The sequence below is a fragment of the Morus notabilis genome, unplaced genomic scaffold, assembly GCF_000414095.1.
Source record: "Morus notabilis unplaced genomic scaffold, ASM41409v2 Scaffold714, whole genome shotgun sequence".
In the NCBI taxonomy this organism is placed as follows: Eukaryota; Viridiplantae; Streptophyta; class Magnoliopsida; order Rosales; family Moraceae; genus Morus; species Morus notabilis.
The window spans coordinates 14,043-26,375 of record NW_010357895.1 but is presented as its reverse complement, the minus strand read 5'-3'; the positions used below and the strand labels follow the sequence as shown (position 1 = coordinate 26,375).

At 36.5% G+C, this 12,333-nt stretch overlaps 1 protein-coding gene across 1 annotated transcript; it reads right to left on the bottom strand.

The window, feature by feature from the left end:
- Positions 1–2,396: 2,396 nt before the first annotated feature.
- On the bottom strand, positions 2,397–3,298 carry LOC21386441 (miraculin). The gene has a single exon (XM_010091048.2). It carries the CDS (start codon positions 3,273–3,275, stop codon positions 2,550–2,552), a length of 726 nt encoding a protein of 241 aa, XP_010089350.1. The 5' UTR covers positions 3,276–3,298; the 3' UTR covers positions 2,397–2,549.
- Between the last annotated feature and the right edge of the window lie 9,035 nt (positions 3,299–12,333).

Genomic DNA, 12,333 nt, shown 5'->3' with positions numbered 1-12,333 from the left:
GTCGCTCTCCTACGATCACTCTCTCTTCCCTCCGGCTCTATAACGTGATCTGTCTCTAATCCCTCTAAATCTCTCTCTCTTTCATCCATTCACCAATCCCATATACTTGTACGCCACCGATTCTCTTTCTGAGGTCCGCCGGTGTCGTTTGATGAGAAATTGAAGAACAGGGAAGGTAACATAAGAACTAGGTAAATCTGTTAATTACAAGCCGGAAATCCACGAATTCATTTGAATATATTAATATTGATTTTCTCGAATTGAAACTTGAATGAAAAGATTATGTTTGAGATTTCATCTTTTTCCACAAATTCATCTTTTAATGATTTTCAGACTTTTAGCTTATGTTTGAGATTGAAACTTGAATGAAAAGATTGAAAACAGATAATTATTCAAAAATTAAGAACAGGGGCTCGTTACAACTGTAATTGGAATCCTATCATATAGTAAACATGTTGAATAAATTTGAGGCTTAGTTCCATGTTCAAATCAACTTATGGCCAGGTTATGATCATAACCTGTTGAATTGTGTCATCTCTTGAATCTGAAAATTACAAGTGTAGGTCAAGTTATTCAAATTGTCGAAAATAAATCACTGTCAAGTTATGGTTATTTTGAGAGAAATAAATCACGATGAAGTTCAAAGAGAAATGCCACCAGCAGCATCAACAAAGGGAAGAGAGAGAAGTAGAGGCCGGTGGCGGGGGCGGCCACAGGAAGAGGAGGCTACAACGGAGATATTGTAGGAGAGAGAGAGAGAGATTTGCAGGGGAGAGAGAGAGAGAGAGAGAGAGAGAGCGTCGGGAGAAAATGAAAAAAAAAGAAGAAGGGTATATTAGGTCAGAGTTATTTGCGACGACATATTCATCGCAAATAAATTTAAAATGTCGTCGCTAATAATAAAATATTTGCGACGACATTGTCGTCGCAAATTAATATAAATGTCGTCGCAAATACTAAAATATTTGGGACGATATTTTCTCCCCGCAAATATTTTAAAGTCGTCGCAACTAATGCTTTTTTCCCGCTCCTACTTTATCGTCAAATAAGATTATTTGCGACAACAGTAAAATAATATCGTCACAAATAAGGTAAAACTATTTGCGACGATAAATGTCGTCGCAAATAGTGATGACTTGTCGTCGCAAAAAAACGGATTACCTTGGCGCCAATAATCCGCGCCATTGAAAATTGCGCGCCAATATTATTTACGACGACATTAAAGTTATTAGCGACGACATGGTTATTTTATTTAACGGTAGGTATTTGCGATGACATGTCGTCACAAATAGAGTATTATTTGCGACGACAAATGTCGTCGCAAAAAATGTCGTCGTAAATGGGCTTAATTGTTGTAGTGAATTTTTATCTATTACCTCTCTCAAAGTTTTCACAACATATTACCGGTAATGGAAAATCTCACGGTCAGTGTTGGGGGCTGCTCTTACCAAAATAGCAGTTGTTTTTAATTTTGACCCCAATAACAGTTTTGATTCTTTTGAATGGGATAAAGCTAACAACGTTTTGAATTAGAACTCGTCGAGCTTGAGCACAGACAAATATAAACGATATAATCAAACGGTGAATAACGTCAACTGTAGATGCATATACTATAGACACAACCACACTACAAAAAGATATCATGAACTGCTAAATTCAAAAATATTAGCTGATAAAATATGCACGGTCATGTATCCAAACGGCAGTAAGATATCTCGAGTTTTGTCACTATTGTTGAGGATAGGATTTGGTGCGCCATGGAAGATGATGGTGCGATGAGCAAATGGTGGCAGAAGTGGCCAATGGCGAAGTCACATTAATTAAGCTCAGAGGGGCTGTTGTCCCAACTGACCAGATAGGCTCCATTAATTTTTACCCCAGTTAAAAGTTTTTCTTACAATGAGTCTTCTAATTTAATTCATCGAAATATTTTTAGTTGCACAATTTGTGTAGAATTTCTTTTAAAGACAACACTTTGACAACACCTTGCATCTCATGAGGTCTGCTGCTTTCTTAAATGTAATTTATTTCACTGGTCATCTCATCGCTAGAGTTTCTATTGCGGTGCTAGGAATTTTGTTTAGTTTTTCTTTATTTTTTCAAATTGGCTTGTACTAACAGTGGTCTTAACCTTATTTAGTGGTTTGTTTGTCTCGTTTTTTATTTTTTGTTGTTCGATTATTGACGTACCTATTTGGGTGCCCAATTTTAAAGCCCAGTATGTATACGTTTATCGCCCTTGAGCATTCGGATCATGGTTTTTTTTTCCTTGTAATTTGAGGTTGTACGAGTCAATTTTGATGTTTGTATTGTCTTGAATCTTGATTTAAAATAGGTTCGTTCCTATTTTCAATCAACCAAAAAGAAAAAGTAAATAATGTACAAAAGTTACAAAATACCACACATCAATACTGTTTAGTTTAACACTAAAAGACCACCTTCTTCCTTATTTGGTAATTCATTATTTTAGGTGCAATTATAGTTAGCATCTAAATCTAATGATATTAGATGCATTACAACACCGAAGAAGCAAAGTTTCATTTTGAAAATTAAGCATTAGAAGTACTCATTTTCAAGTGTTGATCACTCTGTGGTCCTACGTAGGCCCTGAATCCAAATGACACTGAAGTATCAGCCAGAGCCAGACGCTCAATTCCATCGCTATCAGCAAAGATTCCAATAGTTTGGCAATCATCAGATGAGTGGACAGATTGATCCAACACATAGACAGGACACCATAGAAGCTTGTACTCACGCAGAGGTTGTTCGGAGTATCTTTCAATTTTGAACCAACCGGGCCTGGTGAAGCCCGAGTTGTCACCAACAACCACAAATTGTTGTCCGAAAACTTGGTCGGGACGATTAATAACCTTCCACAATGAGTCGCCACATACGTATGATACAGCGGCATCAGGAAATTGGATGTTGAGAAATGTGGACTCTCGGATAACTTCGTCTTCGTCGGGTAGGATGGGCGAAAATTTTACTGGAATACTTGGTGTTGGTTGTGGACCAATTACAAATGTTTCGTGTTGAACCCAACAGGTTCCATTACGGTTTACGAGTGGTGAAATGGAGGAGACAACTCCTACTAGCAACGGCCAAGCAATCAAATGATAATATTCACCCTTTCGGAGTTCATTCCCTGACGCGTCAACAACTGCAGGAGGCAGAATGCCATTAGGGTTGGCAGACTCTCCTTTTGTTGTGAAGGAAACGAGAAGGAGGGACAATGTGAATAAGGTGGTAACTTCCATTTGCGTTGTTTTTGGCATTTTTTGTGTAGAAATGACGTTGAAAAAGCTTGTATTTATAGAATTTCCGAAGAAAAATAGCTTGTATTTATAGATAAAGATTCAGTCCCAATATTATGTGTCCAATATTATGCATGCTTTTAGTCTGGAAATTCCTCCCACCTACCCATTGTGCACGTTTTAACGTTTGGGACAAATTTACATCGCGTACAATAAAGTAAAATTATGAAAGTTCACGCTAAAATTATTGTTCAAACAACAAGTGTGCGTGCTTCATTGAAATTAGTGTGGTGGTATAGAAATAACTTCTTTAATCCGTTAATTAAATTTAAAAAAGTTTAACAAATACTATTTCAAAATACTCTTTAAAAAAATCAAATAAATAGATGTGGGACATTGATTATTATAATGTCGCTTTATCCACTGTAGATCTTTCGTTGTTTGGAGTTAAGAATATTGAAGATTTCGGAAATTGTGAACATTTTTCAATATTGAGTTAGTTTGTGTTTGGATTAATTACAAAAATTTCTCACGAACTATGACTCTTGTAACCCTTGTCCCTCTGAATTTTAAAACATTAACATATGTCCTTCTCGAACTTTGTTCCATTAACAATTTTGCCCCTTCTGCTATAATGAGTGATGGAACAAAATTCGGGAGGGACGGATGTTACTTATTAAAGTTCGTGAGGCAAAATGTTATAAGGGTCATAGTTGGGGTGAATTTTTATAATTAATCCTTTATCTTTTTTATTGATAGGGTAGGTGTATGCAATAATTGTTTTAAATGCTTTCGATTACCAAACGAATGCTTGTTTATACTCCTTTCGTCTTCCTTTTTCATATATATATATATATATATATATATATATATATATAGAAAGAGAGAGATGGTTTTTCAAGATTTGGTGAATTTTTGTACGCTTATTTTTCCAATAATTTTTCTATAGGGTTTATGTTCTGTGTTGTTCTATTGGTATTGTTTATGGATGATTTAGATGTTCCAAACTATGCTTGTTAATTTATTTTTTCTTTTATTGGTGAATTTTCGGTCGGAATGTTCCTTTCTTTCTTTCAATTGTTTTGGGATTTTTCTACGTTGGACTCTTTTAGGCAGGCTTTTATTAGATTACATAAAATTGTGCTTGAATTGCCATTATTTGTTTTTCTATTTTTTGTTAATTTAACGTAACATCCCAAAATTTCAATTTTGTGTTGAACCCAACAGGTTCCATTACGGTTTACAAGTGGTGAAATGGAGGTGACAAATCCTAGTGGCAACGGCCTTGAAGGCCGAGCAATCAAATGATAATATTCGCCCTTTCGGAGTTCATTCCCTGACGCGTCAACAACTGCAGGAGGCAGAATGCCATTAGGGTTGGCAGACTCTCCTTTTGTTGTGAAGGAAACGAGAAGGAGGGACAATGTGAATAAAGTGGTAGCTTCCATTTGCGTTATTTTTGGCATTTTTTGTGTAGAAATGACGTTGAAAAAGCTTGTATTTATAGAATTTCCGAAGAAAAAAAGCTTGTATTTATAGAATTTCCGAAGAAAAAAAGCTTGTATTTATAGATAAAGATTCAGTCCCAATATTACGTGTCCAATATTATGCATGTTTTTAGTCTGGAAATTCCTCCCACCTACCCATTGTGCACGTTTTAAAGTAAAATTATGAAATTTCGCCCTAAACTTATTGTTCAAACAACAAGTGTGCGTGCTTCATCGAAATTAGTGTGGTGGTATAGAAATAACTTCTTTAATCCGTCAATTAAATTTAAAAAAGTTTAACAAATACTATTTCAAATACTCTTTAAAAAATCAAATAATTAGATGTGGGACATTGATTATTATAATGTCGCTCTTATTAAAAGAAATTAACTTCTTTTTATGATTTATCCACGGTAGATCTTTTCGTTGTTTGGAGTTTAGAATATTGAAGGATTTCATAAATTGTGAAAATTTTTCAATCTTGAGTTAGTTTGTGTTTGGATTAATTAAAAAAATTTCTCACGAATTATGACCCTTGTAACACTTTACCCTTTGAATTTTAAAAAATAACATCCGTCCTCCTTGAACTTTGTTCCATTAACAATTTTTTCCCTTCTGTTACAATGAGTGACTGAACAAAATTCGGGAGGGACAGATGTTACTTTTTAAAGTTCGGAAGGTAAAATGTTACAAAAGTCATAGTTGGGGTGAATTTTTATAATTAATCCTTTATCTTTTTTATTGATAAGGTAGGTGTATGCAATAATTGTTTTAAATGCTTTCGATGACCAAACGAATGCTTGTTTATACTCCTTTGGTCATCCTTTTTTTTTTTTTGTTTATACTATATTTTTTACGTACCAATTATGCATGTTTTTAGCACGGAGATTTCTCCCACCTACCAATTTGTAGGTTAGCCCTCTAGAATACAAATTCTCACAGACTATACACTTCGTATCCTATGTTTACGTCATGTAATGTTAAATTTTCTGCATCGTATTATGAAATTTCGCCCCCAAAATTATTGTTCAAACAAGTGTACTTCGTGCTTAATTGAATTTTAGATACAGAAAAGAACCCAACTAAAACCAGAAAAATAATAGTGTCATTGCGTATAAATAATTTCTTCAATCGATCATTTAAATTTAAAAAAGTTTAACAAATTAATGCTATTTGCGCAATAGGATTTTAAGAACATGGAATATAGGTAATAGTTTTTTTTTTTTTTGAAGGAATATATATAACAATTAGATTTGGAACCTTAACTATAGTCTCGATCATGATTAGAAAAAAGGGATATTTACCTTTTCTTCTCTTTATATTTTAGAATTATTAAAAAACTATACCTTTACTTTTTTATCTCCTCAAATGTGTACCTTCAAATTAAGTTTGATACACAAACCTATACCTTTTCAAGATCAAGCCTCAATTTTGAGCCCAAAAATAACAAGACTCCCCACAAATAGGAAAATAAAAAATGAATAACAATAATAAAAAACTTTACTTACAGTTTTGGCCTAAAATATCCAAAACACCCTCAAAATGAGTTTGTGTGTCATTTTTTAGAGCTGCCTCTTTTCTTAATGATAGTTTGGTAATTTTAAACATCAAAATCAAATATTGACTAAGATAAGGTATAGAATTTTATAGGGAGAAAGAGGGAAATAGGCCAAAATTTAAGATAAATTAAAATTAATAAGCCAATAGTTTACATAAGTTAATAAATATGTCAAATTACTGTTTTTGTCCATAACTTGTCTGGTTATGAATCATAACTTGACAAGTTATTGTCCATAAATCATGGTTTTTGCCCATAACTTATCTGGCTATGAACCATAACTTGACAAGTTTGTCCATAACTTATCTGGTTATAAACCATAACTTGACAAGTTATGGCCTATTAATTTCTATAACTAAAAGTTGGCCTATATACTTCCTTAAGCTTTTCATATTGGCCTATTTTCTACTATTTCTGAATTTTATATTACACAATTTTGCTTGTATTACCCTTTGTTTTTCTATTTTTTCTTTTACAAATGAAATCTAAAATTCCAAAATTTCCAGTTATAATTTTGCATTTAAGGTTATTATGAAAAAAGAAAAGATTATTAACTAATAAAAAAAAAGGTATGTTCAAATTCCATAAAGCTGAAGAATATTATCAGCTGGTAAAAAAGATGGTGCAATAATTGAATGAGAAAACGGTTATTGTATGAGAGGAACCTAATTAAAATATATGAATTTGTCAATATCAAATTAAAGGGCATAATTGTATAGATATACATATATAGATATATCATGTCTTATAAACCATGTGATGCATGTGTTTGAATATTTAGCCACCTAAATTTTAAGATGGGGCCATGTACACCTTTTAATTAACGGAGAGGATTGAATTTTTTTTTTTTTTTTTTTTTGCGGTAAAGAAGACTGCCACATATGGTGTAAAGGAAGATTGTGTAAAAGATAAGATGATGTCCATCACACGATTCTATGTTGTCAAAGGAAAATAGAATTCATTATCATGAGGAGAAATCTCACCACTTACAAATTAATGGATCCCATCTATCCATTTAATAAGATTCACATTATGAAAATAATTAGATTTTAACCCGTGAGAATAAATAAAAATGCTCTTTATGAACTCAAGAACAAGCTCTTTAAAGTGTCATTATTTCACATACACGTTTTTCTTGGTGCCGCTTTACAATGTCTTCAGCACCTTGTCTTTTGCGTACTCGTAACAAGATAAATAAATAAATAAAGGCAAAACAGAAAATTCAAAACGTTAAAAGGAAAAACACTAACAATGTCTTTCATGTAAACAGTAAATCTTTATCTACTTTATTGAACAATAGACTACTGTAATCACAAGGCGATAATTCGTTTGCATGCTCCCAAAACGGCCGGAGCAAAAGATTAATCCAAAATCATTTTGAGTGGCTGATTTATTTTACAATTACGAGAAAGTTTGTAGATAATGTATCGGCTGAAAGTATATTGTTGCAGATGAACAAGAAAACACAATTATGAATTTAAGTGTATCTTGCACGGGAAAATCTGCTCCGGTCTTTAAATTCATCAATCAAGTAGTGGATTGAAAATGAGTGTATCAACTAATATAACATGTGAGTTATGATTTTTTGTATTAATTAGTGTTTAAAATATTAAGTATCATTAAAATTTAAGTTGTGAAATAAACAAGGTCTATATCTTCTCGAAAAATACAATATTATATAATGAGTATTGTTTAATACAATAACGAGTATTATTTAATTACATTGCTCACACTTGTTTATGGTATTTATTCTTCTATCAAAATTTTGGGTATACCAGAAGGCTTCTTTTACTACGATTTCTATTTCTATTTTTATTCATTTTCCCTTTCAACCTGATTCCACTGTAGATTTTTTGCTTCACGTGGCCAGGAGAGGTAACCAACTATTAACACCTGGATTTTTTTACATTTTATTCCTTGAGAAGTACTTATGGAATGTCCGAGATAGTAAAATTTAATAGTTAAGTTAAAATATAACAAAATTTTTGAAATAGTAGCATAATCTAATATCATTAAAATAATGACCATAGGGATAATTATAATAACTATTTTATATTTTTATGATATATTCAAAATTTTGTTAAATTTCAATTAAAGGTATGAAATTCCTTCAGAGAACACAACATTTGAAACCTAGAAAAAGAAATGAGGGAGCAAAAGAGCAGAGAGTTAACAAAAGCCCCATAATTTCTTCATAGTAAGATAATTTCATCAATGGTTCATTCAAATAGTAGCGGAAAGGCACCCTGTTGTGAAGCATATTTTAGCTCCAGATGATATTTACAACCATGCAATTAACGAGCATAATTTACAGAAGGCCAATGTGGGTGCTCCATAATTTCTTAGGGCTTTCTATATGTAGCCAAGCATTAAAGAATTTTGAGTCCTGCTAAGTTACAGATTTTTGTTTGTTAAGCCCCAAAAAAATCAACAAGGGGTAAATAAAATAGAAAGACATTATCTACACCTTTTGGCTCCGTGTTCTTCTAGCGACCTGAAATAAGAAAAACAAAGTAAACCTTCCGTGAGAAAGGACATTAACAATCAGAAAGAAATATATATATATATATATATAGTCACGTATTTATCTTGTTTATCTTTCAAAATATAGATTCTATATGTGCCGCTGTGCTTATTCAGAATCTATGTGTGTGTATGTATATATACATATATATATATATACATATATATATATATATATATATGTATATATATATATATGTATATATACATACACACACATAGATTCTGAATAAGCACAGCGGCACATATAGAATCTATATTTTGAAAGATAAACAAGATAAATACGTGACTTGGTATTGATGCAGGGGTTGTATGTCGTTTGTCTTTATTATATTTGCTATGTGTGTTGTCGTTTTGCTTTGTTTCCTTCTTTGCTCAGTGTCGTTGCTGTGGCTGTGTCCACTTATGTCATGTTTGTCGTTTCTTATGTAATGGGCTTTGTGAACCCTGCGTTTTGGATATTGGATATATGATATAAAAGGGGCAGGAAAGCTGAATACAACAGCGTCCTCTTTCAGCCAAAAAAACAGACGTGTGTTGATTTCTTTCTGCAGCTCGTATCTAACGAGTTCCCTTCAATCCAACTTGATTGCTGCGCCATAACTGGTATCAGAGCTTGAGGATTTGCTCCAGCCAAGATGTCAGGAATGGAGAGTAGTGATTGCCGCGGCGATGGCTAAGACCACGACGTGAAGGCCCTTTGGGCGGCTGTCAACAACCTCGACCAGAAGTTCGTCGATTTTACCTAAGAAATGCGGCAAGCTCTGGCAAGGGTTGTTGAGGGCCCTTTGGTGAACCAGCAAGCCTAGCCAGTACGGGAGCAAGATATTGCTCGTGAACGACCAGCTGCTGTGCTTGGTCACCATCGAAGACAGGATCGACGTGCGGAAGGGCGAAGCTCCTCGGAAGAGTCAGATTGGATGGTACGACGGGCGCGACACTGGCGAGCTCCAATATCGGATTCGAATACTAATGAAGACGTGGAAGAGCTACTGTTGGGCGAACGACGGTATGACAGAGGTAATAACAATCCGCACCGTAACTCCACCTGTGACTTTAAAATTAAAATAGACCTTCCACATTTTGATGGGCACCTTCATATAGAGGACTTTCTAGATTGGGTACACACTGTAGAAAATTTTTTCGATTATTCTGAGATTAGTGAGGAGCAGCGAGTTAAGATATTGGCCTACAAACTCAAAGGCGGGGCCTCTGCTTGGTGGGAACAGCTACAGTTCAGTCGCCGGAGAGAGGGTAAACGACCCATTCGTTCGTGGCCCAGAATGAAGAGGTTGCTCAAGGCTCGCTTCCTTACTGCTGACTATGAACATATATTATACCAGCAGTTCCAGCAATGTCGTCAAAAGAATCGAAGTGTGTCTGATTACACAGAGGAGTTTTACCGGTTGAGTGCACGGGTTGATTTGTCCGAAAGTGAGCCACAACAAGTGGCGCGCTATATCGGAGGGCTGAAGGAAACCATCCAGGATCATTTAGCATTGAAGTCCATTAGGTCCTTATCGGATGCTGTTAATTTAGCATATCGGGTTGAACTTCAACTAGCTAAAGCAGCGAGCAGGCATGCCTATGGGAGACGGTCCTTCATCGAGGCGGATGGGGAAAAACTGAAAGCACCTTTGACCGGGCCATCTATGGGCAATGCACCTGCACCCTAACAACCTACAGAGGTGGCTCCAACGGGCACTCGGCCTCCCCCAAACCATCAAAGGATTACCAACCCATATGCCCGTCCACATCCCGACCGGTGTTTTCGCTGCAATGCGGTTGGACATCGTTCTAATAACTATCCCACTCGGAGGCTAGTAGCCATAGTAGACGGTCAACATGCCCCACCCACTGATGAGTACGACCAGGACCATGGACTCTCTGGTGATGAGTATAACGGAGTGGAGTTAGTCCAAGGTGATGAGGGAGATCGGGTTGTTTGCATCATTGAAAAGCTACTGCTTACCCCGAAACAACACAACTTGTCTCAACGAAACTCCTTGTTCCGAACCCGCTGTACCATAAAACAGAAAGTTTGCGACTTGATTGTGGACAGCGGAAGCACAGAAAATATTGTCTCTAAGTCCTTGGTCAAGGCCCTCTCACTTCCAATAGAGAGTCATCCCCACCCCTACAAGGTGGGTTGGATCAAGAAAGGAGTTGAGTCGAAAGTGACAAAGGTTTGCCGCGTGCCGCTATCCAATGGAAATAGCTATCAAGATGAGGTGATGTGTGACGTCCTCGACATGGATGCATGCCACGTTCTTCTTTGCCGCCCTTGGCAATTCGATCGAGATGTGCAACACAAAGGTTGCGAGAACACGTACGTTCTTCCATGGAAAGGGCAAAAAATAGCGCTCTTACCCTTGGTCCTTACTTGTCCGACTTTTCCATCTGTTGGTCCCCCTAAGGACGTGTTACTCACTGTGAGTGCCTCACAGTTTCAACAGGTTGCCAAGGAAAGTTAATTTTTCCTTGCCCTCTTGTTGAAGGAGAATGTAGAGGCCACCCCTACTCTAGATTGAGTACCTGCTTACCAACTTTGCCGATGTCGTCCCAGTTGACCTCCCTCACGAGCTATCACTGATGCGGGATGTCCAACATCACATTGATTTGCAACCCGGTGCAAGTCTTCCAAACTTTCCGCATTATCGGATGAGCCCCCACGAGCATGAAATCTTGCAAGGTATCGTTCATGACTTGTTACAAAAACAGCTTGTGCGGACTAGCCTTAGTCCTTGTGCCGTCCCGCCCCTCCTTGTTCTGAAGAAGGATGGGACATGGCGAATGTGTGTTGACAGCTGGGCAATAAATAAGATCACCATCAAGTATCGATTCCATATCCCTCGCCTTAAAGATATGCTCGATAAGCTCGATGGCTCCACGGTCTTTTCCAAGCTCAACCTCAAATCCGGATATTATCAAATCTGAATTCGCCCTGGCAATGAATGGAAGACCGTCTTCAAGACGCGGGAGGGGTTATATGAGTGGCTCGTCATGCCATTCGGCCTTAGCAATGCACCCAGCACCTTCATGCGACTCATGAACGAGTTACTCCAACCCTTTATTGGTAAGTTCGCTGTTGTGTATTTTGATGATATCTTGATCTTTAGCAGGTCTAAGCCCGAACATCTAGACCACCGCCAACAAGTTTTCACCGTGCTAAGGACACACAAGCTTTATCTTAACATCAAGAAGTGCGAGTTTCTCATGGAGCGACTCTTGTTCTCGGGATTCCTCATAGGGGCTGAAGGGATTCATGTTGACAGTGCAAAAGTCCAAGCCATCCAAGACTGGCCCACCCCTAAGAACGTACATGAGCTCCGTAGCTTTCACGGCCTTGCAACCTTTTATCGTAGATTCATTCGGAACTTCAGTTCCATAGTTGCCCCACTTACCGATTGCCTTAAGAAGGGTCAATTTCGGTGGACATCAGCTCAAGATGAAAGTTTTGCGGTCAGCAAACAGCTTTTGACTCAAGCCCCGGTTCTTGCCCTCCCTAACT

What these genes read in the sequence shown, in the direction of transcription:
- LOC21386441 (XM_010091048.2), bottom strand. Translation starts at nt 3,275, where the DNA reads ATGCCAAAAACAACGCAAATGGAAGTTACCACCTTATTCACATTGTCC.